The sequence below is a fragment of the Cygnus atratus genome, chromosome 1 (assembly GCF_013377495.2).
Source record: "Cygnus atratus isolate AKBS03 ecotype Queensland, Australia chromosome 1, CAtr_DNAZoo_HiC_assembly, whole genome shotgun sequence".
Taxonomy (NCBI): Eukaryota; Metazoa; Chordata; class Aves; order Anseriformes; family Anatidae; genus Cygnus; species Cygnus atratus.
The window spans coordinates 179,922,930-179,948,774 of NC_066362.1; the positions used below are offsets into that span (position 1 = coordinate 179,922,930).

Sequence of the window (25,845 nt, forward strand, 5' to 3'; positions counted from 1 at the left end):
CTTCCAGGAGCCCAATACCACCAGTACCTGATATCCAAGAAGGATATACTCTCTCAGACATGGACTCAAATCAATGTTACAACCCCTTTTTTCTCTTTGGACCCTTCTCTCTCCAGGGCCTTGGTTAGTCCAAGTAACAACCCCAGATCGTCCCCCTATACTCAGCTCTGGTGAGGGTGCATTTCAAGTGCTGCATTCAGTTTTGGGCCCCCCAGCACAAGAAGGACATCGAGGCCCTGGAGCGTGTCCAGAGAATGGCTATGAAGCTGGTGAAGGGCCTGGAGCACAAGTCCTGTGAGGAGCGGCTGAGGGAGCTGGGGGTGTTTGGTCTGGAGGAGGCTCAGGGCAGACCTTATTGCTCTTTGCGACTACCTGAAAGGAAGGCGTGGGGAGCTGGGGGTCAGCCTCTTCTGTCACATAACTACCGATGGGACTAGAGGGAATGGCCTCAAGTTGCGCCAGGGGAGGTTCAGGCAGGAAATGAGGAGACATTTCTTCTCAGAAAGAGCAGTCAGGCACTGGGATGGGTTGCCCAGGGAGGTGGTGGAGTCACCGTCCCTGGGGGTGTTCAAGGAGACGTTGGACCTGGTGCTTAGGGACGTGGCCCTGCTGAGGAAAACTGTCACGATTTTCCACCGACACCTTTATTAGGGTGCAAAGGGATCCCTATGAGGATCCCCAGGAGGATCTCCAAGAAGATCCCAAAACCGTTTCGGACGCTAAAAACCCGTTAGGGGCCAACACCGCCCCCCTCACCACACCCCTCCCCTCAGCCTCCGTCCCGCCCCTGGCTCCCCATTAGCCGCGGTGCCCGCCCGTCAGCCGCGGTTGCCATGGCGGCCCTGAGGGAGGGGCCATGGCGGCCGGCGGAGGGGGAAGGAGCGGGGCGGGGCGGGCGGCACCGGTACCGATGCACGGAGCGGAGGAGGCGGCGGCCGGGGGGCCGCGGGTGAGCGCGGCGAGCACGCAGACCGACAGCATGGCCGGTGAGCGGGGCTGCACGGCTCGGCACGGCTCGGTTGGCCACGGAGGGGCGCAGCCGTTCTCGGGCCGGTGCAGCGGCTCAGCCCGGGGGGGGGGGGTGCGCGCCTTCGTGCCCCGCTCCGGGCGGGGAGGGGGGGCTCGCAAAATGGCTGCCCACGCTGCGGGGCTCTGGCATAACCCCTGCAACCGGCACCAAGCCCTACAGCCGGCATAAAGCCCTACAGCCCAGCCACAACCCGCGGGAGAGGCCCTGCGCCTTTCTGTGTCCCCGTGCAGGAGCAGTGGGGTCTTTGATGCTGCCCTCCCCGGCTTGCTTCCCCCCGGGAGTGCTGTGTGTGCCTCAGGGAACGGGACCCCAAACCTGCAGGGGTAAAATCACACCCCTGGGGGGTGAGCGGGGCTTGGTGGGGGACCGAGGGCTTGGTGCACCTCCAAAGAGCACGCCCTTCCCGCCTGGCTTTGTGCTCAGTAGCAAAGAGCCTCTCTGTAGTTGCTTTAAATTCTTTTACCTTCAAATGTTCACAAAGGTGCCTGCTACCTTCTTCAGCAGTCCCCAAAGGTACCTGCTACCTTCATTAAAAGTCCCCAAAGTTTCCAGGCCGCTTTAATCAACCTTCTCTTCACTCTGTTGAACTTCAGGGAACCTTTAGCTATGTAAATGAATAAAGACGTGAAGATGTTTCCATGATAACTGTGACCACAGTTCATTGCTTTTCCATCACAATATCCTCCTGCTTCTCATTATACGTTTACGTTGTTTCACAACAGGGAGGTGAACCAGCACATTCCTCAGTTTGTTTCCCTTGTGTACAACTTGTCACACTCAAACTAGGTCCAAAAAAACCCAAACAATAGTTCAGACTTGTTTCCATTGTATTTTACTTAAAATCTACTCTGTCTGGTGAATTGTAATCCATTTTAGAAATCCTGATGGTAGACATGTGAGTTGATGTGAATAGTGCTGCTTGTTGTAGCTTGCAACAAGAATGAACTCAAATATCCATTTAAGAAAACAAATTCTGCTTGTTTAAATGCAGCTGGCAGACTTACCTTTAGTGTCTGTTTTTAGTACAAGTGAGGACAAATCTTCATGTGCACCTTGCTAGCAAGTGTGCCTGATGGGGCTGGCCAGGTGCCCCTTGCAGTGTTTGTGCACGGTGGGACACCAGAGCCATGCAGCCTAAGGAGGCAGCGTGGCATCGGATGGTGCTGCTGACAGGACTCGATCTGCTTTCTAAAATCCCAGGTAGTTTTGTTCTTCCTTCTGCGTGAGAAAATGCTGCAGAAATACCGTCTGAAAGTGGTGTTCCTGTCATGGGTTGCGTATGTTTGTCTGCTGTCCTAAATGTTTGGGTTCACAGCCATATCATTAAACTAACCCTCTCCTCCACCAAAACAGTCTTAGTATCTGATTATATCTGTTCCATACTGCTAGAAGTACTTCAGTAAATGTTTTCCCTTTATTCTGTTCTTGCATCTGCCTTTTCCTCTTTTGCAAAAACGCCACTAACATTTGTGGGAAAGGGTGCAAATGAAAATGATACCGTTATCAGGCAGCACCCGTGAGACCTGTGGAGGAATGTGTGCTCATTACAGCTCTCCGTACGCGCCCCTGGAATAGGCACTGGAGCTTTTTCAAAGACTTAATTAACTTCTTGCCAAGCGTGAGGCATGCCAGCTTTATGGTGTGATAGTGAGCCATGCAGTGCTTCCTCCTGTTTGTGGGACTCTCGGTAGTGCTGAGTGCTGGGCCTCACAGGGCACCGTCCCCATTTTGAGTAGGTGCGATCCAAAATAGCACAACGTGGTCACTGGCCTTAGAAAGGGTTCTCTGCTGCCTCTCTGGTTATTCAGTTAGAAGTGACAGCCTGAGTAATAGGTTTATTTTTTTCGTAAAAATCTAACCCAAATTTAAGCAGACCATAAAAATTGAGAAGCGGGTTTCTCCATAACTGGTATAGCTGAAAGATTACACAATGCCTCGTCTGCTCTTGCAGAGGGTGTCAGTGTAAGATCATGATGGTGCTTGGATGTTTTTGCTCTCTGTGTGGTGAGCCCGAAGTTGAATCACAAGATCAGTCTCAGATTTCTGTCAGCATGTGTGAATCACTTGGGCACATTAAGTTATGTGGGCTCTGATCTTTGGTTTTTGCTCTTTGCTTGCAAGTAGAATTAACTCACTGAATTACAGTGAAAGTTTCTCGACTTCCTCTTGTACAAGTATGATCTCTGCATCCAGGTGCAAGCATCCTGGATTGACATCTACCCTCCTGACAAGTGGGTTTGGATGTTGTAATAGCAGAAGCAGTTGATAAAATAGCTTCTGTAGTAGCTGAGGTGGAAAATACTGTTCAAAACTTTTATTTGTGTCTGTGGAAAGGTTTTGGTTTACCTACCAGCTCAGTTAGAACGTGCTGGTGGTTGTGAGAAGTATATATTAAGACCCTGAAGATGATGAGAGCCCTCATTGTAAACAAAGTCTAGCTGCATGTTGGTTTATAACACTTCTATATCATTTCACAGAATGGAAACTTGAATGTTTAGGTTACGAAAAGCGAGGGGGTTTTTAAAACATAGAACTTGTGCCAGTTTTGTTTTTCCTTTCTAGAAGCTTGGACGTTTCTGAAAGAACTAGGATCTCAGAACTTAAAGGTAAAGAGAGGCAAGATACTGCTCAGCTGCCTGGTCACATCTTGCCTCTTCTAGCTCTGGTTGTATTCTTCCTGGCATACGTATCCCCTAACCTAGGAAGGAAACGTGGAATCTGGTGTGCCACCTTGGAAGGGTTGCTGACATCTCTACAGCATCCCTTGTGTATCTTAGTCATTAAAACAATGTCGATTTTCTTTATACTCTTTAATAAATACTATTTTTTTCTTCTAATGACAGGTCAAATACCAAGGCTTTCTAAGGTCAATCTTTTTACTTTGTTCAGTCTCTGGATGGAGCTCTTTCCTTCAGCCGAACAACAGAAGAAGTCACAGGTAAAATGTCAAAGCTTACTGTGAGTTGGTCTTTCTGAACAGATGCTAATAGCTCCTGCAGTGAGTTAACTAAATGGCTCTTTGCATTATCGATGAAAGAAAAAAAAAGCTGATAAAGTTTTTTTCAAATATTTCTTAGAATTAGAAGAGAACCCAGTGTAGGGAGAAAAATAGCAAAACAGTTAAATAGCATTTTATTTTTGAAAAATTAATGGAAAGGCAAGATCTATTCCCAACAGATGAAGCAAGCAGTAAAAGCTGCTGGTCAACTTCGAAAAGCATTGCGACAAAGACATGGTATATACTGTGCATTTCCTACTTTACACTAGTTATAACTTTAAGATCAGTGTGGCTTATGGTGTAGAGAGAATCTTTAAAATGACCATGTTGATGATTGTAGAAGACTTTTCTTATGCAGTGGAGGTGCACAGTACTATTTGAAACAGTTGCTGATAAGAACTTTTAGGTAACTACATTAGTGACAAAAGAAATCATCCTTGAGAATGGCTCTTATACGTAGCTGCCAGTTGCGTGTCAAAGTACAGGGGTGTTTCCAGAGTGTGCTGGAACAGGGTGTCTCCATTTGTAATCAGAGTTCTTATGATGTTCTTTAAAACGATTACTACTTCATGCAGAGCAGACCCATGTGCTAGGATCCATCACACATATATCAACCAGGACAAGAAAAGACAGGAAAATAATCTGAGTGACAATTAGACCTAATTTTCAGAGTTTAGTATTGTATGTCCCAGACTAGGTTGCTGTCTTTGTGAAAGAGGGAAAGATGAACCCTATACAGACTTCAAATGCAGTTTCAAATTTAGTAATTCAGTTAGGAATGGCACATGGGTTATATGTAGGGCTTTGGTACAGCCTCATCTCTGTAACTGCAAAGAAATTGAATAATTTACAGACAAGTGTTCTGGTAGCAGCTGGATTACATAATGAGATCTGTTTCACCAGCTTCATCAAACTAGCCAGTGCTCAGTTTCCTCACAGTACATGGGAATCCAGATGTAAGAGCTCTTGTCTATGATATGCAGACTTTTTCCATGGAAGCTTCTTTAGAACCGTGATTTATTTCTATAAATGAAAGAGACCGAAATAAAGCAACTGGATCCCAGGATGATCAAGGTTAAGAAAGAATTTAAATTCATCAACCCTTTTAGATGCTGAACGATTCAGAGGGGCTTTCAGTTATAGTTGAAAGAATTTTCTGTGCATCTCCTGGGTTTTGTAGTGGGCAAAACAATGATCAAAAAATTCAGAAATTTGCAACAGGTCTTGATATGAAGTTTGGCAGGGGCGCAGCACTCAGGTATTAAAAGACACATGTAGAAACCACCACTGTTTAGTGAAAATATAACAGATTTATTTAGTGATTCATATCAAATTTGTACTGAAGAGGGGTATGCTCTGTTCCTGGTTGATTAGAGTTACCCAAGGAAGAGCTGTAATATCTCAGTGGGCTTGATGCTAAAAATAATTATTATAATAATGATAATAGTAATGCATTTTTTCTGTAGGTAAAGAAGAGTGGTCTAGTTGTGGTGAAAAACATGACGATTATTGGTCTTCATTGTTCCAGTACAGACTTGCACGCTGGCCAGATTGCACTTATTAAACACGGATCAAGACTTAAAAACTGTGATCTTTATTTTTCCAGAAAACCATGTTCGACTTGTTTAAAAATGATTGTAAATGGTAAGCAAGGACTGCCATATAGTAGGAGAAAAAGTTATGCTTGTGATTGGTGGTATCAGAAAGCCTGTTTTCTCTTTGGATTGTCACAGATGAGAGTGCTGATTGCTAACTTGTGTAAGACTGCGCTGATACTTGCCACAAGTCTGAAAGTGGTGTTGAATGTGCATTTCCTGAAGGTCAAGGTACTAAGTGTTTGCTAATGAGACCCCATTTCTTTGTGCAACTAACACTGGCGATGGTTCTCTCTCCTGTGGGATGCAGCATGGAGATTCTCACGTACCCGTTGTACTTTTCAAGAACAACCCTAAGTCTGATGACTAGAGATTGCTGCATTTTTTTCTTTGCCCTCTCATTGCTTGTTAGTGGCAACACAGTATTTTTGAGCAGAAATCACGGGAACTACTTTAAGGCTTCCTTTTTTCCAAGTGAGATGAAGACAGGTCAGATAATTCTCTTCCTGAAATGGGATCTTCTGGTACAGCCCATCTGTAAGTTTTGGGTTTGAATCTCAGAAGCAGCTTCTATTAGCGCTAACTTTTTGTGCATGGTGGTAACATATCTGTTGTAGGCAAGACGTAAACTTAGGCTGCCACAAAGATGTTAGAACTTAAATTCCAATTTTTGTCTATGGCCTGATTATCAAGTTGGATAAGTCTTGACACTGACATCTGCTAGAATTCTTACTGTCCAGACACACCTTAAGCACCACTTGGGGTCTTGAAGGAGTAAAAAGAGGGTTAGGCAATAGTGTGTTGTATACGAGGTTTGTGTTGCACTGTACTTAAATGGCTCCTTTTGCTCTTGCAGCTGGGGTGAACAGGATTTCCTACTGGCCTGCAGATCCTGAAATCAGCTTGCAGAATGAGGCTTCCAATCCCATGACGACTGATGATGCAAAGCTAGATGCCAAAGCAGTGGAACGACTCAAGTCAAATAGTCGTGCTCGGGTGTGTGTGCTGCTTCAGCCCTTAGTATGCTACATGGTGCAGTTCATTGAAGAAACTTCCACCAAGTTTGATTTTATTCAAAAAATAGCAAAATCTCAGCCTGACTTTAATACTGACTTTTATACCGCATGTAGGCAAGAGAAAATAAAGGAGTATGAAAGTTTATTCCTAATTTCAAATGAGGAAACGCACAAGCAAATACTGATGACAATAGGACTGGAGAACCTCTGTGAAAATCCCTACTTCAGCAATCTTAGGCAAAATATGAAGGATCTTGTCTTGGTCCTGGCCACAGTGGCTGCCAGCGTCCCTGTCTTTGGTTGCTTTGGGTTTTACAGCAGTGAATCACAGCCAACAAATGAAACGTACCATCAGGGTTTGCCCCAAGAAATTGCAAGGCACTGTATGATACAAGCCCGATTACTCGCATACCGGACAGGTGAGTTGATACAATAGTGGAGGAGGAATGGGTCTTGTGAGTAGAGTGAGTTCCTGATTTCAGTCTTGTTTCATCGAAATACTTCCTTGAGCAAGCTGCTGAATTGGCGTGTACTTCCATTCCTACACCTGTGAGACGAGAGCAGCAGTAGTAGTAGAAACTCCACAGGGGAACATAGTACTGTGCGTGAAAGCACGGAGCTTTTCCAAGAGAAAATCAATGCAGGTATCTCACATACCCACTAGCAAAGCCTGCCAACGCCTATCTGAAAATGCAACACAATGACTTTTAAATTCTTCTTTAAGTAGCCCTTTTTACAGACGTTTCGCAAGACGCTTCTGTTATTAAGTAAGTCCCCAAAGTTTAAGCATATTACGTACACTTCTTCAGAAAAGAAGAGGTTTTTGTACAGCTGTTGTTGCATATAGACCAAGACAGACTGACAAAGCTTGAGTACCTTGAGTACCTGTTGAGTACCTTGGTGCAGCAAACTTCAGTTTTATCTCTGCTTTTCATCCTGGACTCGTCTGTTTTTTGAGCAAACTCTTATTCCACATTAATCCTGTAATGAAGCACTAATTCTCTATGAAATTAAAATCAGTAACAACCCTGCAGATGCATGTAACAAAAGCAAGATCAAAAGATATATTCTGTGCTGGGTTACTATACATCAATAACTAATACGTATGTAGAATATAAATAAAGTCAGCCCTCATAAAACCTATATTTGGCAGGAGAAGACCCTTTTTGAGTGATTGTGTGTGGTAGTGATACCAAGGGTAATGGAAAATTGTTAATTGAAACAGTGTAATCTACAGTATTCATCACGAGAAGCCTGAAATATTTTTTTGACCTTGATATGCTCTTTTAACTGGTCAAGACTCTCCTTAATAGCGACTGGGGAAGGTTTACAAGATCCATAAAAATCTTCCAAGTCACATAAAGGAAAGTTCTGTTCCAGTTTTCCCATGGTAGTGATAGGAAACATCCCCCAAAAATCTGAGTGTTAACATTTTGTCTCTGAATTGGGTATAAAATAAAACTAATTTTGGTACGAGTTCGGACTAGGGAACCATAAATGTAGGGAGTGGCAGCAATTAAGTAATAAATATGAGAAATGGTTTTATTGGGTTTCCATCTCGGATCATTGTGCCTGTCTGCATGTATTCTTGGCACATTTTCTGATCTGATAAATACGTATTGGTTGCTGCTCAGCATTTGTGGACAAATGTACTTGGCAAAGTCTTAGAAAGGCTGGCCTTGCACTTAGAGCACACCCAGCATTTCCAGTAGACTCGTATGACTTTGAAGCTCTCAGTCTTTCTGCATGCTTTTCTCCTGTCCACAAAACAATGAATGTAAATCCTTACTCTAGGATATCATATATTAATGTGTACATAACTTAGAAGTACCTTATTTGTTACTCACTGCTAAAATGTTGTGTTTTAGAGGATCATAAAACAGGAGTTGGAGCTATTATTTGGGCAGAAGAAAAATCAGTAAGTATTGAACAAGGTGCCTCTTCTTGCACTCATCATTCATACACTTGTATCTGCTTTGAGCTTGTTATTTTATTTTGAAAAATGCACCTGTGTATAAACTTGCATGCATGTAGTGTGCTATAGAAAGCTTGCCCTCCTTGTTGTTTGGTAACTAAGTTAAAGACTTTCCATTGCTATGCTGTCAAGATGAAGGAGAGCGATAAAGTAGCGCAGAAAGAAAACCCTGCTACAGTGTTTCTGCCTGTCTTTTTAGTGTGCTTGCTTCCCTGGTTGTTGTCAAATACTCCAGGTGTTCCAGCTATGAAGTTTTTTCCCAGCTGTCTACTCTCCTCTTTTGGAGAGGTCTCAGAGCAATCATAGCCTGGGGATATTTGTTGCAGTTGAACTGCTGTACTGGCTTCAGCAGGTTCCCTTTTGAATCAAAGTGATATTGTTCTGCAAATACTGTCAAAGTGCCTTTTCCCATCTAAATATATCGATTTTATTTCTTTTTGTCTGTCATTACGCATGTTACCCATCCAGGAAGCCTCATTCTTCATGGAACTGCAACCTACTCTTCTAACATCTGTTTTTTTTTGCCACTTCAGTCATCAAGTGCTTATTCCAGTTTTGTTTCTTGTACTTATTTCAATCACTGATTGCTACCTTGCTACTTTTGTCAGCCCACTGGTCACTGCATCTGTTCAGAGGCAGGTGAAACAGTCCCTGGCACATCAGGGACTAGCTCCACCTTTCTTTAATTTTGCACATTGCAGAGTCTTAATGACTAAATCCTTCAGACTTTTTGTTCCTTGATAAAAGGAACGCCTGGTGCAGCATGTTGTCCGGGGTGTTGCGGTTTGCCTGCGTGGCTCCTGTGGAGCTTGATGGAAAAGCTCCATGCAGACATGGAGCAGTTAGCAGGAGCTGGGTTTTCTTTTAACGGCTGTAACTTGGCATGAACTGATAATATTTGCATACTAAACAAAATGTGAAAGCATGTATTGCACAACACTTTGACTTAGTACTCGGTTTAGACGTCACCAGAAATGATGATTTGCTTGCTGTTGCAGAGAAGCTGTGACGGAACAGGAGCAATGTATTTTGTAGGCTGTGGTTACAACGCCTTTCCTGCTGGATCTGAATATGCTGATTTTCCACACATGGACGATAAACAAAAAGATCGGGAGATCAGAAAGTTCAGATACATTATACACGCTGAGCAGAACGCCTTGACGTTCAGGTAACGGGTTTAATTTTACAACAGAAAAGAAAGAAACAGTTCAGAAACTATCACAATGACATCGTGCTTTTGTCATGGAATTAAGTGTGGATTGTGGTCACAGTCTTGTTTTATGCCTATGCTGCAGAACTTGGATGTGCACAGACACAGTCAGCTCTGGGGTTTCTGCAGACAGAATCTGAGTGAACTTGGTTTCAAAAGGATATTCACTGTGATGATTCACGAAAGGATATTCACATACTCAGTATGTGGCAGCTATCTTTCAGATGCAAGTCACTGCGTCTGGTTCCTGCTATGACCATGCTATAAACTGAAATATGGAAGCGTGGCAGTTGTTGAGGCTTCCAACATGATACGAGATATGCATGGAAACATAGGAGGGGTGTTTCATTCACTGAGAGTAAAACCGAACCAGGTGTCATTGTATACCCACACACATGACCATGAATAAGCTGCTTCTGTGTGTAGATATTAACACAACACTTCTTTACTTGTTCCCATTGTCACCATTCAAAACTCTCAGGAGGTAAATTCTGAAATTCTGTTTTCTGGCTGCTTGTAGGTGCCGAGAAATAAAGCCAGATGAGAGAAGCATGATATTTGTCACAAAATGTCCTTGCGATGAATGTGTCCCTTTAATCAAAGGGGCTGGTATCAAGCAAATCTATGCAGGAGATGTTGATGCTGGCAAAAAGAAAGCAGACATATCGTATATGAAGTTTGGTGAACTTGAGGGTGTAAGCAAATTTACCGTAAGTGTCTCGATGTACTATATTCTAAAAATATAGGGAGGGAGGGCAGCGGGAGCAGTCATCTGGAGCCAGGGTGGGGGAGTGTTTCCTTGTGCTGCTGAATCACGTGTGAGTGGAATCAAGAGGTTGCTCTGGCATGCCTCTTGGGAGGAGTGGTGTGCCATCTGCCAGATGGCGAGGCCAAGTGCGCCTGTTTTCTGGGATGTAATTTCCTTCCAGATTGCCCTCTGACTTGTTGCTGCTGATTGACACGGTGTCATAACACTCTAAAGTGCCTCCCCTCTCAACTCTCAACTCTCCTCTCCTCTCCTCGTAACTCTCCTCGAGCCCCCTGTCACAGACCAGCAGCTGGTGTGGGAGATTACTTTGTGCTTTCATAGCCCTTCCCAGCAGTTCCTGAAAGAGCTGTGGTGGTTTTTGAAGGTGGACAAGTGCACCTGTGCTCAGGGTGCTCACCATGACAAGCTGCAGCGCTGTTGGCTTGCTTCTCCTTCTCAAAGGAATAAATGGCCTTGCATCCCTTAATAGCTTTCTATCCTCAAAGGAAGCGTGTTTGTGGGGGAACCCTTCTTTCCTCGCCTCACAGTGGAGGGCTGGAGGGTACTTCCTTCTCCCCTTGCTCTTTCATCTGTCTTCTGGAATAAGTAAATTTTTTCTTCTTCTTCTTTTACCAGTGGCAACTAAATCCATTTCACACTAATGCCCTTGAATTCCACGATCCCATGACCAGGGAGAGTAAGTGTGGCTTTTTTTTCATTAATGTGTTTTATGACTGAAATAGTAAGTGAGATCAAGTTTTAAACAAACCTGAATTCCTCTGGGGATTGATTTCAGTTAGTTAAATTTTGCTGTGAACACTTCTCTGAACTTTTTGAATAGATGAACTAATGGTAAGTTAAAAATATGAGCTTGTTTTAGCAAATGCTTGGCACTCGTATGTGTTACAAAATCTCGTAATGCTATTATGAAGAACAGCAATATACTCTTTTGCACTTAGATCTTTTCAGTCTACTTTATCATGTTTTATATTGTTTTCTATAAAGACTTTAAGGGACTTGGTGTGCCTTTTTTTTTTTTTTTAAGAGGAGTTGGACTCTTCTAAGTCATTTAAATATGTTGTGCAGGACATTCCAGTGCTTATCTTATTATGAAGCAGAATCTACACCATTGTTTTCCAATGAATAATTATATATATATAAATATATTTTTTTTCCTTCAGTTTCGTTAGTTTTGATGGTAGCTGGGGCACAGGTCAAAAAATCCTTGTCCACCTACACCCCTTAGAACTGGATCTGACACCTTCTGAAAACAGTTTAGATGAGAGGTACACTGAGGCCTTTTTGTGCTACAGAAGGGGCCTACCACTTGCACCAACTGCCAGCCACCAGTCCTTAAAATGTTTCTCAGAGGGGAAAATAATGTGGAAAAATAAGCTAAATAATTTTTGTGCCTCAAGCAGAAGGATGTGGAGCATAAAGATAGGGAGCTGGCAGTTGCTCGACGAATTGAGTACCATGCTGGGAGCATAAACAAGGCTGCAGGCGGTTTTCGTAGCACATGAATAGCCACAACCTAGAAGCTAATTCCTAACGTAGTGAGCTAGATTAGTGGAGAAGTCTTTTTGTTAGCTATTTCCTTATGGGTCACGGCAAGGAATGGGGAGGGAAGGGTTCAGGGTAGTGTTTATGGCGTTAGTAATAACTGCCTAATGTCAGGGCGTGTTTGTCCCTCCCTCTGCTAATGGTTTTCAGCCGGAGAAAGATTCATCCTGTGGTACTTCTGTTTGACAACCTTTAGCAGGGTTCATTTTTCTAACAATGTTTTCTTTAGGATGGTATGCTCGCATTTTCAACACTAAACTGTTTTAATTTGCTCTCTTTCTGTAATATGTTTCTCTTGCTATGATTATTGCACGATCCCTATGTGGGGAGGAAGACAACCTCTCCTGCCCCCACCCAGTGTCATTCCAGTGTGCCTGTACCTGTTGAGTATTTAGACTATGCTTACTGTTGTATTAACATTTTACCTTTTCTTTTTTCTTTAGATGGGGTCCAGAAAACAAAATCAGTAGATGACCAGCAGCACCAAAACAAGAAACTGTGTCTTGGTCACTATTGAATAATTAAGCACTTCTGCAGTCTTGCTCTTTATTTTTTATAATGCAGCCTGTTTGCACTTTCATATAATGAAGAGTTTTATTTATTGTTTGGAAGGTGATTTTTAGAATAAGTTTATTTATGATGTCTTAAATGTTTTACAGAATTACCTGAAGGTCTTTTTAATTTAGAAGTTCCTGGGGAAAAAATGCTGCTTGTATTTTCTGTGAAAGTAATTGGGTGGCAAATCATTGTTAATGCATAACAAAATACTGAAGGTTCATTGGTGGTAGGTCAGAGGAGTAATAAAAGTGTCTCCTTGCCTGGTGTATGGATTGAGGGAATGAATTTCTACGTTCTGGGTTATCCGAATGCAGAAATAAGTAGAGTACTCAAGGGAATCTCCTAGAAAATGGTAGATAAATTATCGCTAGTAATTATTCCTAGTCCCTGAAAGTGGCTTTTGCTTCTCAGTCTGCTTGTATGGTGGAGACACTGCCACTGGGATGAAGATGGTTGCTAGATGAGTGATTTGGAGATTAAGCTTGTCTCTCAAACATAACTTCTTCCAGCTACCATAGCAGCACGGCTGGTTTGTTCTGTGGTACTTGTGCTGCTGCTGTGTGTTCTGTGTGCTTCCTCAAGTGCATCCCATCTGAATTAATCTAGACCTAGACTAGGTTTGCTTTTTCTCAGCTTCTGGATACAGGCCTGAAAGATTTTGGCTGTATGTGTATCACTGGCCCCAACGTGCTATGCGAAGACTGCTGGTGTTTAGTTTTTGTTAAGCTTCTCTAGCGGGCATCTAGGACTCGAGGAGCAGATAAAGAGCCAGAGGTCCTGTTGTTTCTTAGATAGGATGATCTGTACCAGTGGAATAGGCCAAATCTTTTCAGGTGCCAGTCTCTTCACTGTCGACATGAGGAGGTGATGTTAAAACAGCTGGTTTCATGCAGTCTCGTGTTGTTGCTACTTTCGAGGGAGTGCTGGGTGGGGGACAGGTAACTGGAATAGGGAGTTTTTACCCCTAGAACCTTTTGAGAGGTCGCTCTCCCTACTCTCAGCTGTTTGCTGCTTTGAATGTGACCTCTAGCTGCTGTAGCAGATGTACCAAGACTTTCTGTTCACTCCTCTGCTGAGCTCTCAACTACAAATGCCTTAAACCTCTTTCATGCTGCTACTGGTAGGACGTGCAAACAGATTCTTCCCAGTTCTTCCACACATCGTGTCTTTCTTTGTTGCCCTCCTCAAAACCCTGAAAGGGGCATCATGTTCTAAGATGCTGCTATAGTTTCTGTTTTTACTTGTAGGCTTTGGATAGCAAAGCTGTGATTAGACAGTGTGCAAAGTGGCATTAATAGTAGGTAGTTTGCTCGCACCCAGTCTGGCTACTGCTCCCATATTTTAAGGTACAATTCTTGGTGCTTGGAACTGCACCAAGTAGCTGTGATTCCTCACGGCCCACATTATAACTTCATACCAGAACAGGGCAGTGCTTATATCCTCTTACCACCATGACAATTCGCTCTCACTGAAGCTGGAGAAGCTGCTGTTTCCCTCAGTCTAGTTAAACTGAAGACTACTCTCCAGCTGCTGGAAGAGTGAGTTGCATGCCATGTTAGCAGCAGAAATCTCACCGGGCATATGTTTGACCTGCACCACTGCTGCCCTGCTAAGCAGGGTGCGTACAGCTTCATTTCCCAGGAGCAGATAGTGCTAGTGAAGGAGGAAAATACAACCCTGTTTGTCAACCAAAGGAAGGATGGTGAAATCTATTTTTTTGCATCACACTGAAAAAAAGTGCGTTTGCACAGTAGCTCATGAGGAAGTAACTGAACTGCTGCTTCACTAGAACTGAATTACCACCAGGTCTTCTGGTCTAGGGTGCGGAACTGGGATCCTGAACTTAGTTTAGGGCCAGCAGATCTAGCTGCAAGAGGTCTGTGCCTTACCTATCAGATTCAGAGTGCAGTGTAGATCCAGGTTTCAGACCGGGGATTAAGTTACTGTTCTGGGTGTTGTACAAACCTCATAAATAGTTCTGGTTGTTTTTTGTTTGTTTTTTTTTTTTTTTCCTCTCATCAAGGAATATAGTTCCATTCCTTGCAACTTCCATATGAGGTTAAAGTTGGGTATTGTTGGTGTTTCATAAGCAAGATTGTCTTTATAGTCTGTTTTAAATCATGAATATTTTACTTTGGCATATTTTTTCTTTCCACTTCTTGTAAGCATCTTGTGTTAGAGTAATTACTCTTGGCTTTTCCTACAGATGGGAAGAACACTGTCCAGATTAAAGTAAAAAATCCACCCTATCCCCTGAAACCTTGTTTCTGTAATCCATTGGCAGTGCTTTTCTACTTGAGGTAGAAGCAGGGGAAAAAACAGGTGCAGATTTAAGGCCCCTTCATGTTTATACTGATCAGTCAACTGGTATCAAAATAGGTAAAGAAGTCTGTATCTGTGCAGGAAAAGCTGAAATTGAAAAGTCCCCAAAAGGTTGTAGGTGGCCTGGGTACAAGGAGAGGTAAATCAAGATATGCATCAAATATCGCACATCACATTAAATAACTACGCTGCAGCGAATGCTGCTGGTAGTCTGTACTTCATGAGGAGTTAAGATTTTACCTTTACTTTTTATTGATTTTTTTAAAAAAGGTATTTTTGTACAAAGCTTCCTGTGAAACTTGGAATTGCTTTTAAGGCTGAAGGCTCGGAAGTCGGACTGTCTGTCATGCCATCTTTCTACAAATTCCTCCAGAAGTTCACAAATTTCTCTGATTATTGATGTAACACTACTTCTTTTCTTCTTGCTGGAATTGCAAAGTAGTGTCTTTATCCTGACCACTAGGAAGAATGTGAATGGGGTTTCTCACAACCCCCAGACTTCATAGGCGCTGCCGTGCATGTCATCTGCTTACCCGAGAGAAGCACGGAAGGACTGGGCATCTCCTGCAGTGCTTATTTTGCAAATGAACTCTAGCGTGTTTGTTTCTTACTTAAAAAGAAAACTGTATTTAAAATTACGAAATGTAGGAGTTATATATTTTATATATACGTATGAAATTTCGATATGCATTTTGGGTCTCTTCCATCAATGCCGGAGTAGTCATTTCAATCGCAGGTATTAACTACCAGTAGTAATTTGGCTTCTCGACTGAGAATTACAGAACTTCTCTGTTAATTTGCCTTACAGCAAAACATGTTTTCAGCTAATAAATTCAGTAAGTACTGAAGTGTATTTTTAAGTGCTTTGGTTTATTAGAAATGCTACAGAGTGCTTTGAAATACGCACGCCCTTTACTGGCCGGGCACTGTCCTTGTTCCTGCAGTTGCAGCTGTTTGCGAAGCTGCATCGCCACCCTCTGCTCTGCCTGGAGACTTTGTCTCAGCCTCAGCCTGCCTCCTGCCAGCCCCGGGGAACGGCTGGGGTCCCTTCCCATGGCCCCACAAGCATTAATGGACATTAATTCCATGCTTGGGAGAGTAAGAGCTGCCTCAAGGAGTCGCTTGGCTGGAAGGGATGGAAGTGGGCATAGCTCTGACCATCCAGAAGCACAACGGGTCCCTGCAGCACCTCCTGCCTGAGTCCACTTGATGAGCTCCAAGCCTGGTTCGTGCCCCAGGGCCACGCACAGGCAGCACTGCTGTAGACACACAGTGAGCGGCTGGTGGGACATGGTCAGCAGGGCTGGCAGTGGCACAGGCTGCCTAGAGCCGTGTTTAATGCGGGGACTGTTCTGAAAACCTCTGTGCTCCTCAATAGATTTTTGTTTTAGCTATTCCGCCTGTGAACCAGGCTTTAAATAGAACATGTTTGGCTTTAATTTGTTAGATTCAGTAAGCGACATTGCTTAGAGACTAGAAAAGCAAAGAAGGCAGATGGTGTTTGCTGATCTCTAACAGATTCAAATTATCGTCTCGTTAATGAAGACGGTCACAGTGCCACATAGGCAGACCCCAGCTCCAGTCTGCAGAGAAAGGTAATTGTGGAGAATTGTTGTCAAACACTTCACTGATCTTCTTTGGGATCCTTCTGTTTTCCCAGACCTGTTTAGCTATCTGCTGAAGTGCCAGTTCTGCATGCCATACGCACGGGCATGGTCAGCATCTAGTACTAAGTGTTTTTAGGTATCAGGCAGAATGCTCTGCGGGTCTGTTCTCTGGTAGCATCTTCCACTGGAACCAGCCTCCCCCTGATAGCAGGGGCACCTTCACGACTTTATGACTTCAGGCGTGACAAAACACTCCCTAGAAATTTAGAGCACTTGTGTATGCCTCTGGGGCATGTTAGAGACAAACCCTGCAGCAGCAAGGAGTTGCTCCGCCAATTCCCTGCCTGGCTCAGCAAGCCCAGCTCAGCAACACCTCCTAAACCTGCTTCCCTTTCTCTAAGCTGTTGCGGTTTGGCCTTGGCTGCTGCAAAAAGAGTTCAGGCTCATCTCCGGCAGCAATTCAGCTGCAGGAGGGCGCAGTGCCCGGCGCAGCCAGCAGAGGGCAGCGCCCGCGGGGCCACGGAGCGCGGTGAGCCCGGGGCCCGGAGCCCGGCCAGGGCTGCGGCTCAGCGGGCACCGGCAGCGGCCCTGCCCGGTAGGGGGGCGGGCGGTGCTTTGCCATGCATTGTATTGCAGACACCCAAAAATATCCCCGCGGCTGCTGATTCAGGCACCGAAAGGCGAAGGTGTGCTGGGACTCGTAAGTGCCAGAGCACTCGAGGCGGCACAAAAGCCGTAAATGTGATGAACAAAAAAATGAGGCTGGCACGACTGCCGTTTGGGTGAAGGGTGCTGCGTGAGTCGCAGCAGCACAGGCTTAACCATGTTTGGGCTAGGGAGAGACATGCAGAGGGACGTGCTGAGCACAGCTTTTCCCTCGGGTATTTTGTGGCGTGACATTTATCTCCAGCACGCCAATGAGGAGCGGTTTGTACCTGAAATTTTCCGCTTCATTTTTGCCAAGGAGCCAGGCTCCTCCTCATCACGGGATGGTGTTCCTCAGGTCACAGGACCACTGAACTCCCACCACTGTTGAAGGGATCACATCTGTCTATTCCAGCTATAACATAGCCAGTTACTTCTGCAACACACCGCTCACTGTAGCTAGAGAGGCTCATTAACACAAATGAAGCCTTTGTGGTCTGCTTGTGTTCTTCTCTTTGTTCGCCGTCATTGTTCAATTATCTTCCCTTTAGCTCTGGTGAGGTCACCTCACTCCTTTGCCAGTAAATTTTCCCCCAGGGTAGCTAAATTTCTAACTTGGCAAGAAAAATAAAAGGTTGAAGAAGCCTGGAGGAACCATGAAGTATTTCAACAACTTTAGCAAAAGCCAGGCCTTAGGGATGTGTCTCATAAAGGCCAGCATTGATACTTTTTCCTCCTTCCCAATGGCCTTTCAGAAAGGCCTGAAAGATGTCTTTAAAATAGTACGCATGCCAGTACATTCAAGTGCCAATAGCCTTTCATTCCAAGCGTGGGGCAAGGCAGATTTATCAGGAGAAAGCAAAAACCAGCAGAAGCAGAAGCTTCTGGCTGTGTGGCTGGAAGGGGCACTAGCCAGAGCGCTGGGCTTGTTGTTGAACAGGCTGATGTCTCTCCCCCTTGCCTGACATCTCCTGGGAAGTGTGGCTTTCTCGCCTGTCCCTGCTGTCTCCTTCCTTTCCCATTTGACAGGCAGCACAAGCCATTGCGGACAGCCCATGACACAAACCTGCTCCGTCCCATGAGCTAATTGCGGCTCTGCCCTTGACACTCCTTGGGGCGCAAGGCGAGTCCCTCTGTGAATATCATTTTTTCCCCACACCCAGCTTTAAAACAGGGAGGCTCCCAGTTGCCCTATGTGTGCAGAGCCAGCGGGCATCTGACCGCCTCCCTGACGCGTTGTTTGCTCCCTGCCCGGGCAGGGCCGTGCTGGGGTGTGCCGCCTGCTGAAACGCTCACCCCGGCTGCGTGTTTGCGCAGGGCTCCGAACAGATGCAGTGGGCTCGGCTTTGACGAGGGCATTTTTAAATCCCTTCCAAACCCTTGTCAGGCCAGCTGCTCCACAGAGTGCAGTGCTGTGCATTAGCAGAGGTACCCAGCAATTTGGAAATAAAGGGCCTCTGTTCTTAAGAGTTGAGCAAGGCACTTTTGTGGCCCACAAGACATGATCCTGTCGTCTGTGTGCCCTCAGAAGAAACACTCCATTCATCATCAGGCTGCTAGCTCTCCCCAGGAGAGCTGCGCTGGCCAGCTGGTGTTTTTTTGTTTCTTTAACAACGAGGAGCTGGGTGATGGTGCGGTGATTAAGCTGGCTCCTGTCATACTGCCTGCAGCCAAAGGGCTTTGCTCATACCCGTAAGCTTGGTGGTGAGGTGTTCCTTCTGCCCAGCTGCTAGTAAAACCTCAGCGTGCTGGAGGTGCCAACCCCAGCACACGGCTCAGTGGGTGTTAGTGCTGGGTTAGCCCCCTCTGGGTGATCCTTAAGATGGAAAAGGTCATTTTTGTCGTGGCTTTGTAAAGCCACTCGCAATGCACGCCACAGGAAAGGGTTTTGGTGGGTTCCTTGGTTTTCCTGCTGTCACATTCCTGGAAAGAGGAGCCAGCAGGAGGCAGGCCTGTGGCGCAGGACCGCTAGTCAGGAGGGCCGGGCTGGCTGCCCGCCTGTCCCCAAGGCACTCCAGGGGAGCCTGGCCAAGTCACAGCCCTGAGAGGTGCTTGGCTTTCGGCCTGGTCAGAACCACGTGGCCACAACTGCTGCCTTGGCCTGGACGCTCCCTTCATCTCCTCCTGTGTCGCCTGCATGTGCTTGGCGCTGGCTTGGAGGGTGCTGCTGGTAACCTACAGTCACCTGCAGGCCAGGCTCAGAGGGCTGGGGGGGCAGGAGAAGGGCAACAGGTCTCAGCTGACAGAGGGGAGGTTTGGATTGGACATTGAGAAGAAATTCTTCCCTCAGAGGGTGGTGAGGCCCTGGCACAGGTTGCCCAGAGAAGCTGTGGATGCCCCATCCCTGGAGGCGTTCAAGGCCAGGCTGGATGGGGCTTTGGGCAGCCTGGTCTGGTGGGAGGTGTCCCTGCCCATGGCAGGGGGTGGGACAAGATGATCTTTAAGGTCCCTTCCAACTCAACCCGCTCCATGGTTCTCTGATTCTTCCCCAGACCATAGCTGTCCTCACCAGCAGGATTGCCTCTCCCCCTTTGGGACTGGACATCCCAACAGAGCGTCCAGGACAACTTGCACTCAATGTTATCAGCTTGTGCTGTTCCACACAGCACATGTACATTAAATATTTGGAATAAATGTGTAAGGGGGCCTGGGTCAATAACTCTGCAGCTCACTGGGTTTGTGATCAGAGGGAGAGGAGCCCTGAATTTGCTCTGAACAGGCAGCAGAGTGGCTGAGCTCCCTGTTAAGGTGCTGGCTAGAAGCTGGGGGAACCCATCTCACTTCTAGTTCCCCGGGGCTGGGTCTGCATTTACTCCAAAAACTGATGCAAACCAGCTGCTCCAGGACTGGGGCTCCCACAGCCAAGGCCCTTAGGAGCCTGTATTCCTCACCGGGCACTGTCTGGCTCCTGCTTAAGCCCTGGGAGAGCCCCAGCCCAGCACAATTTCTGGCACCTGTCCGTACTCTGACACAGATAGCAACTGGCCAGTTCAGGTCCATCAGAGCTATGAAACAGGCCTTGGTGGTAAACGCAACAAATCCTCATGGTAGATGTAGTCCCCAGCTGCCTGGTGCTGCTCAGAGGCTGGCAGCATGCACAAGTCCAGTGGGCGATGCTGGAGGCAAACGCAGAGCGAGCTCAGAGACCAAAACCCATCACCCCTGCTGTGTAATGGCCTGCCCGCCAGGCAGGAGATGCTCTGCAGAAAGGCACTTCCAGCCAAAATGTTGGAGCACTTCCACTTCATGCAGAAAAATGAATCATTTGACCAGAGAAAAAGCCTCTCTACTGACCAAGCATCTCTGCACCCACTGGAAAGAGGCTGGGGTTCTCTCAGCCCTGCTCCAGTCTTACAAACAATAGCAAAGCATGCGCTGGGATCCAGGTCTCCTCTCCCTCCTGAGAGTGCTTTTATCATTAGGTTACAGGGTCCGAGCCATTCTTTCCTTCTCATCTGCTCCTGTCCCCAGAGCATGCAGATTTAGAGGCTCAAGCAGCCTTAACACCCACTTTTATTGAAGGCCAGAGGCCCGCACCCTCCCCACTTTTTCACAGCTGCTGGTTTATGTGTGGTTATGGACAGGGGAGGCCACTGCTCATCCCAATCAGATTTTTCTTAGTAGCACAAGCCGCCCGAATCCTGGGACAGAAAATGATGCTTCAAAGATTCCTGGCACCCTCCTGCGTCAAGGAAGGCTTTGCGTGCAGGATTGTATGCAGTCTGTTGGCAGGGAGTCACTTGTAAAATCCAACCCCCCCGGATGCTGGGTGGGGACTGGATTTGAGAGGCTGCAGCCCACGCTTCCTCCAGCTTCCTTCTCTCCCTGGACAGCCATCATCTTCCCTGTCCTCACGCTGATGAACTTTGTCCTTCAGCCATGCAGCTCCCCCAGGTACTGATTCCAGAGAAATCATCGAGTTCCTGGTGGGAGCAGCTGCATAGGCAGAAGAGGAGCCTTGGCTGAATGAACTGAAGGAAACTGGAATTTCTATCTTTACTTTGAAGTTGCGTTAGAAAAGACCTCATTTGCATTTAATTAGGGATGCGTTCCCACCAGCTGTGAAATATTATTGTGGCGCTTAATTTCGTCTTCACCAATTCTTTTTCTTCTTTGAAAGAGCTACGCAAGCTGAGCTTGGGGAAGACTCGATTAACTAGGAGATGCGCTGGCAACACTCGCTTCAGGAGCAGCTTTTTTTTATGATAAGCCACATGGAGCCCGACACGTCACTTCACTGCAAGCCCACCCACTTTCCTCTCTCTTTCAGCTGCACATACGAGCACACACACATTTTCCACAAGCCCTCCTTGCCCCTTACCCCTGGGTAAGGCTGCCGCTACAGTGAGTGTGGGATGAAGCAGCCTGGCACATTTCTGCCCTCACTCCTCGTGCCACGCCAGGATTCAGTATCTTCAGCAGCCCTCCCATGGCCGGGCCGTGCAGACAGGAGTGTTTCACAGCACTGTCTTCCCCACTTTGTTTCAGCAGGTGTGATGGCACCTCTGCACAGATCCCACTCACGCTGTCACATGGAGGTATTCCCCACAGATGCGCTGCTAGGCACTTTTTCCAAGCACAGGCTGGAAGCCTGATGTTCTGCAACTCCAGAGGCTGAGGCAATGGCCATGTGCCTCTGCGTTAATCCAGCCCTGGAGATGGGTCCCACCCTTCGGCTTCGGGCTCCGGATCTCAGAGGATCAGAGCAGCTAGCTCTGAGGACTGCTGCTCTGGAGATACTCCTTTATCGAGCAGCGAGCATTCCTCTGATAGCACCGGGGCTGAAGACCACAGGCAGGCGAAGCTGGACGGCAGCCTGGGCTGCCAGGCCCCCTGCCAGCAAGGGCTGCAGATGCGATGCTCGCAGAGGGGATGGATGAACTCTGAAGAAAGTGCTCATCTGTCTCTCTCCATCTGCTGAAACTGCTTGGCAAAGGAGAGAAGGAATTTAGCACCGCGCAGTCCCGCTATCACGAAAGGCAAGAGGAAAAAAAAACACAGAACTAAAGGGTAATCAGTAATCATGCCTTTAATAGCTTGTAAATATTTTCTTTTTAAATTCCAGGCAACTAAGATGTACATTTTTTGTGTATATCTGACATCTGAAAAAAATAAAACAAAATAAAACAAAAAATGTGACTCTACAATCTGTTCAATTTCTTTTCTAAAGCACATAAATTAAAAGTATCAGACACCCCAATATACAACCGCTTTATGAAGGAAAAAGTCTTGTTCTGTTTTTACAGTTCAGTTTCACCTTTTTATCTGAAGCGTTAGCTATAGCTTTAGCTAGATAACTGCCTTACAACAAACAGGAAAACTCAGAACTTAGGCTGTCAAGAAAAACTCAAGAAATTTCCACTCCCTGCTCTCAAACTCCACTTCCCAATAAAGCATCAGAGTAACATTTTCATTTCCCCACTAGAAAACAGAAGACACCCAAAAAACCGTTCAAACACACCTGGGAAACACTGTTTGGACCGCAGAGCTTATTAAACTTAAAACGTGAACAGTGCAATGATTTCCGCTTCTGAAACCTACCACGGAACCCGAATTCACATCTGAATGAACAAGGACAGAAAACACCAGCCACGAAGTAGCCTGAGGTGCCTAGGGCTGCTAAATGGCCGCCTCAACTCGATTTAGGTATCCGATAAATGCTCTCAGCTTTGAGAGCAAGTGCAGCCCCCGAATGACTCCAGGGGCCACTCAGGTGATTCAGGCTGAGGCCATTTACAACTGGGACCCTTCCTTTCAGCACCCAGATGTAAAAATCTTGGCCAAAGCACTCCCAGCACCGGGAAGCACAAAGGACCAGCTCGTGAGCTACAGCGGTGCCAGTACTCGGTGGGGTTCAACCACACAGCTCTGGCCACCACACACCGAGACTGGGGACAGACTTCTTGCTGGTTTTAGTAGGAGTACGATCATTTTATTAGCAATACTGCATGGGCCTTGACAGAAGGAGGGGATGCTCTTGCCTTCCTCCCACCGGGGACTACACGGTCCATCAGTCTGGCCAGAAACCGGTGGGAACAGCCTGTGCCCTAGCACAAGGTAGATCGTGTACAGGAAAATGGGAGGCTGGCAGAAACCGCTCACCTGGCTGATGTCTTCGTCCACTTCCCTAGCACAGACTGAATAGAAAACCTCTGATCTAGGGTATAGGAAAACTTAAAGATGAAAGAACACAAAAATAAAGCGAAAGCGTGACCTTTACTGCTTTTATCTCCCGCTGTTTTGACTAAAGAACAGAATCTGTAACTGCAGCTAACTCCAGAGACGAATGTACTCTTTCACAGTCTTGTGTGTGTGCAGCACTAAACCAAAGTCACAACTACAGGTGCAAAGGAAGAGCATTAGTCCTCAGAAGACCTACTTTGTGCACTCACCAACAGCTCAAGTTTGCCGATAAAGTTAAGCAAAATAGGTTCATCCTCCTTGAGCACAGAGAAATCTGTCAAACCAGCTTCTATTACAAACAGGTTCTAAACTGACATAAATAATTATAGTCTTGATTAAAAATAATATATTATTCTAGTTTTTTTGAATTTTTTTTTAGTTTCCATGTAAAACCCCTATACTCTTGACATCTACGAACAAAGATGAAAGAAAAAAAAAAACAGGCACTTGTGCCTTCTCAAGCACTATCGTGGTGTTTAAGGGACACGGAGGAACTTAACAGATGAGATTAATGCCTACAGTGGAAAATGAGTGGAGTTCTTCAAGCTGTTGGCTTTTTCAAGTCTCGGATTTGCTTAATCAGGTAGTTCTTCTCATCAGTGAACTGTTCATCATCCGTCCTTTCTTTCTGGAAATTGCTCAGAAACTCAATTAGCTTGGGTTGGTTTTTCAACAGGATCTCCACGATGGGCTGTGTTTTGTTTGGACTGGCCACAAAAACCTAACATGCAAACAAAACCAGGCACGGCAGGGAGAGAAAGAGAGAGAGAGAGGAACAATCAGTCACACACAATATTGCCACAAGTTATTTTCTCATCAGGCAGCTGAGGGCTGGCAGGCAGACACTGCCGCTGCACACCTTGTCCCAGGGCACAGGGAGAGGAGTTACAAACACGTTGGTTCAACAGCAACCTGAGCAAAGCTATGCCTGCGTGTGGCATCGTTTCCCCTTATATTTGCACTTTGTTGATCAAGTATTTGATTGCAAACCCAGCTGCTGAGGGCAGGCTATCAATTCTCAGCCTTTCCTACATGCAACACTTACTACGCATAAATTAATTATCAGGAGAACGGAAAAGCTTTGTGTCAGGTCTGATATCATTTCCATACTAAACCAGGCCTAAAATTAGACTTGCCAGCTTTGTTTTGGTTTGGGAGACACGTCAGAGGCTTTGCTTCCCCCAGCCTAATCCATCCACGGGAGCATGGAAATTTACAGCAGCAGGAGCAGCAGTGCCGGGGCGCATCCAGCTCCGGAGCAGGGAGGTGATGTGAGGCTCAGATGCTCGCCAGTCCCATGGGCTTACTGGTCTTGTCAAGCAGCAACTTTAAAGGCTAAGCTTAGCTGTGCTCTGTTTTTTCCTCTTGTAAAACCTAAAACCTACAGCACCAGCCTTCCAACTGGGAACACAACCCCACATGCTGTTTCTTTAACATTTTCTCTGCCTTACGCAGGAAACTCCAGACCAGCGGTGATGGGCTCTGCTCAAGGAGCTCAGGATGCTGCAGAGAGTGGGGCTGTGCGGACACCGGGCAGAGGGAACGCATGCGTTGCACCCCCTGGCCACCACAGGAGGAGTTCCCACATCTGGCTTGCGCCGAGGTTACCATGGCTGGTCACACAAAACACTGTCTGAGCGCTTGTGCAACGACATAAATAACTCAAGTTATTCTCTACCCGACGAGAAGAAATTAAGGATGGACAGGACTGGAAAATGGCCAGTTTCCCTCCGAGCCTGTTCAAACCAGAATAAAAACAAACATCTGCTGACAGCGCTGAATGGCATTTTGTCCGGCCGAGCGCAGGCGGCATGATCGCTCGGCCCAGCCCCGGGGCTGCTGGCTCCCGAACTGGGGCTCCTCTGCAGGTTTCTCCTCCCTGAGATTCTGGCCACGTGAAAACCTGGGATACATCAAGTAATCAGTGCGTTACGTGAGGGGGAACACGCACACACCGTGCTCTGTGTGGCCAGGCCACGGTCCCTGTGAAGGTGGAACATCCCCAGTTATTCAGACCCTCCGCATAGGCCTCCACATCACCTTTATTTGATTGTCTTGAGCTATCATCTTAAATATAGATATATATTTATGCCTACTTGCCACCCTAAAAATTCACAACAGTAGCACCCATAGCCCAAACTCTCAAGAGTCCCTTCAGAGCAGCCACCCTACAATAACAGCTTTCCTGCACGATGCTCCAATCCTTCAAAATGTAACATCTTGCCAGGGATGCATTTGCCAGCCCGTGGGGTGTTCAATTCCCAGCTCTTGCTACGCTTGATGGACTGTCAATAGCTAACTGTTCTATCGCTGCCTGCTACATTTGAAAGCAATATCCCTTCCCTTGCAAATAACTTTGATATTCTGCTACTGATCCGCTGTTTCCCCTCAGTCT

The 25,845-nt window shown here is 46.2% G+C and overlaps 2 protein-coding genes across 7 annotated transcripts in view; one reads left to right on the forward strand and one right to left on the reverse strand.

The window, feature by feature from the left end:
- Positions 1 to 871: 871 nt before the first annotated feature.
- On the forward strand, positions 872 to 15,863 carry CDADC1 (cytidine and dCMP deaminase domain containing 1). Its single transcript, XM_035553413.2, has 9 exons — positions 872 to 986; positions 3,874 to 3,968; positions 5,495 to 5,672; positions 6,480 to 7,058; positions 8,508 to 8,557; positions 9,613 to 9,782; positions 10,345 to 10,534; positions 11,209 to 11,269; positions 12,579 to 15,863. The coding sequence occupies exons 1-9, from the start codon at positions 911 to 913 to the stop codon at positions 12,650 to 12,652; spliced, it is 1,473 nt and encodes a 490-aa protein (XP_035409306.1). The 5' UTR covers positions 872 to 910; the 3' UTR covers positions 12,653 to 15,863.
- A 6,415-nt stretch (positions 15,864 to 22,278) lies between these two features.
- Positions 22,279 to 25,845, reverse strand: part of CAB39L (calcium binding protein 39 like) — a 62,812-nt gene continuing 59,245 nt past the window's right edge. For all 6 annotated transcript variants that reach the window (XM_035553356.2, XM_035553355.2, XM_035553354.2 and 3 more), the window contains one exon: positions 22,279 to 24,171. In XM_035553356.2, the coding sequence (XP_035409249.1) occupies positions 23,992 to 24,171 (180 nt within the window). In that variant the 3' untranslated portion in view covers positions 22,279 to 23,991. The remainder of the gene's footprint in view (positions 24,172 to 25,845) is intronic.

What these genes read in the sequence shown, in the direction of transcription:
- CDADC1 (XM_035553413.2), top strand. Translation starts at nt 911, where the DNA reads ATGCACGGAGCGGAGGAGGCGGCGGCCGGGGGGCCGCGGGTGAGCGCG. An exon ending in GCAGACCGACAGCATGGCCG is followed by an intron (nt 987 to 3,873) that starts GTGAGCGGGGCT and finishes TTCTAATGACAG; the next exon opens with GTCAAATACCAAGGCTTTCT. An exon ending in AACAACAGAAGAAGTCACAG is followed by an intron (nt 3,969 to 5,494) that starts GTAAAATGTCAA and finishes TTTTTTCTGTAG; the next exon opens with GTAAAGAAGAGTGGTCTAGT.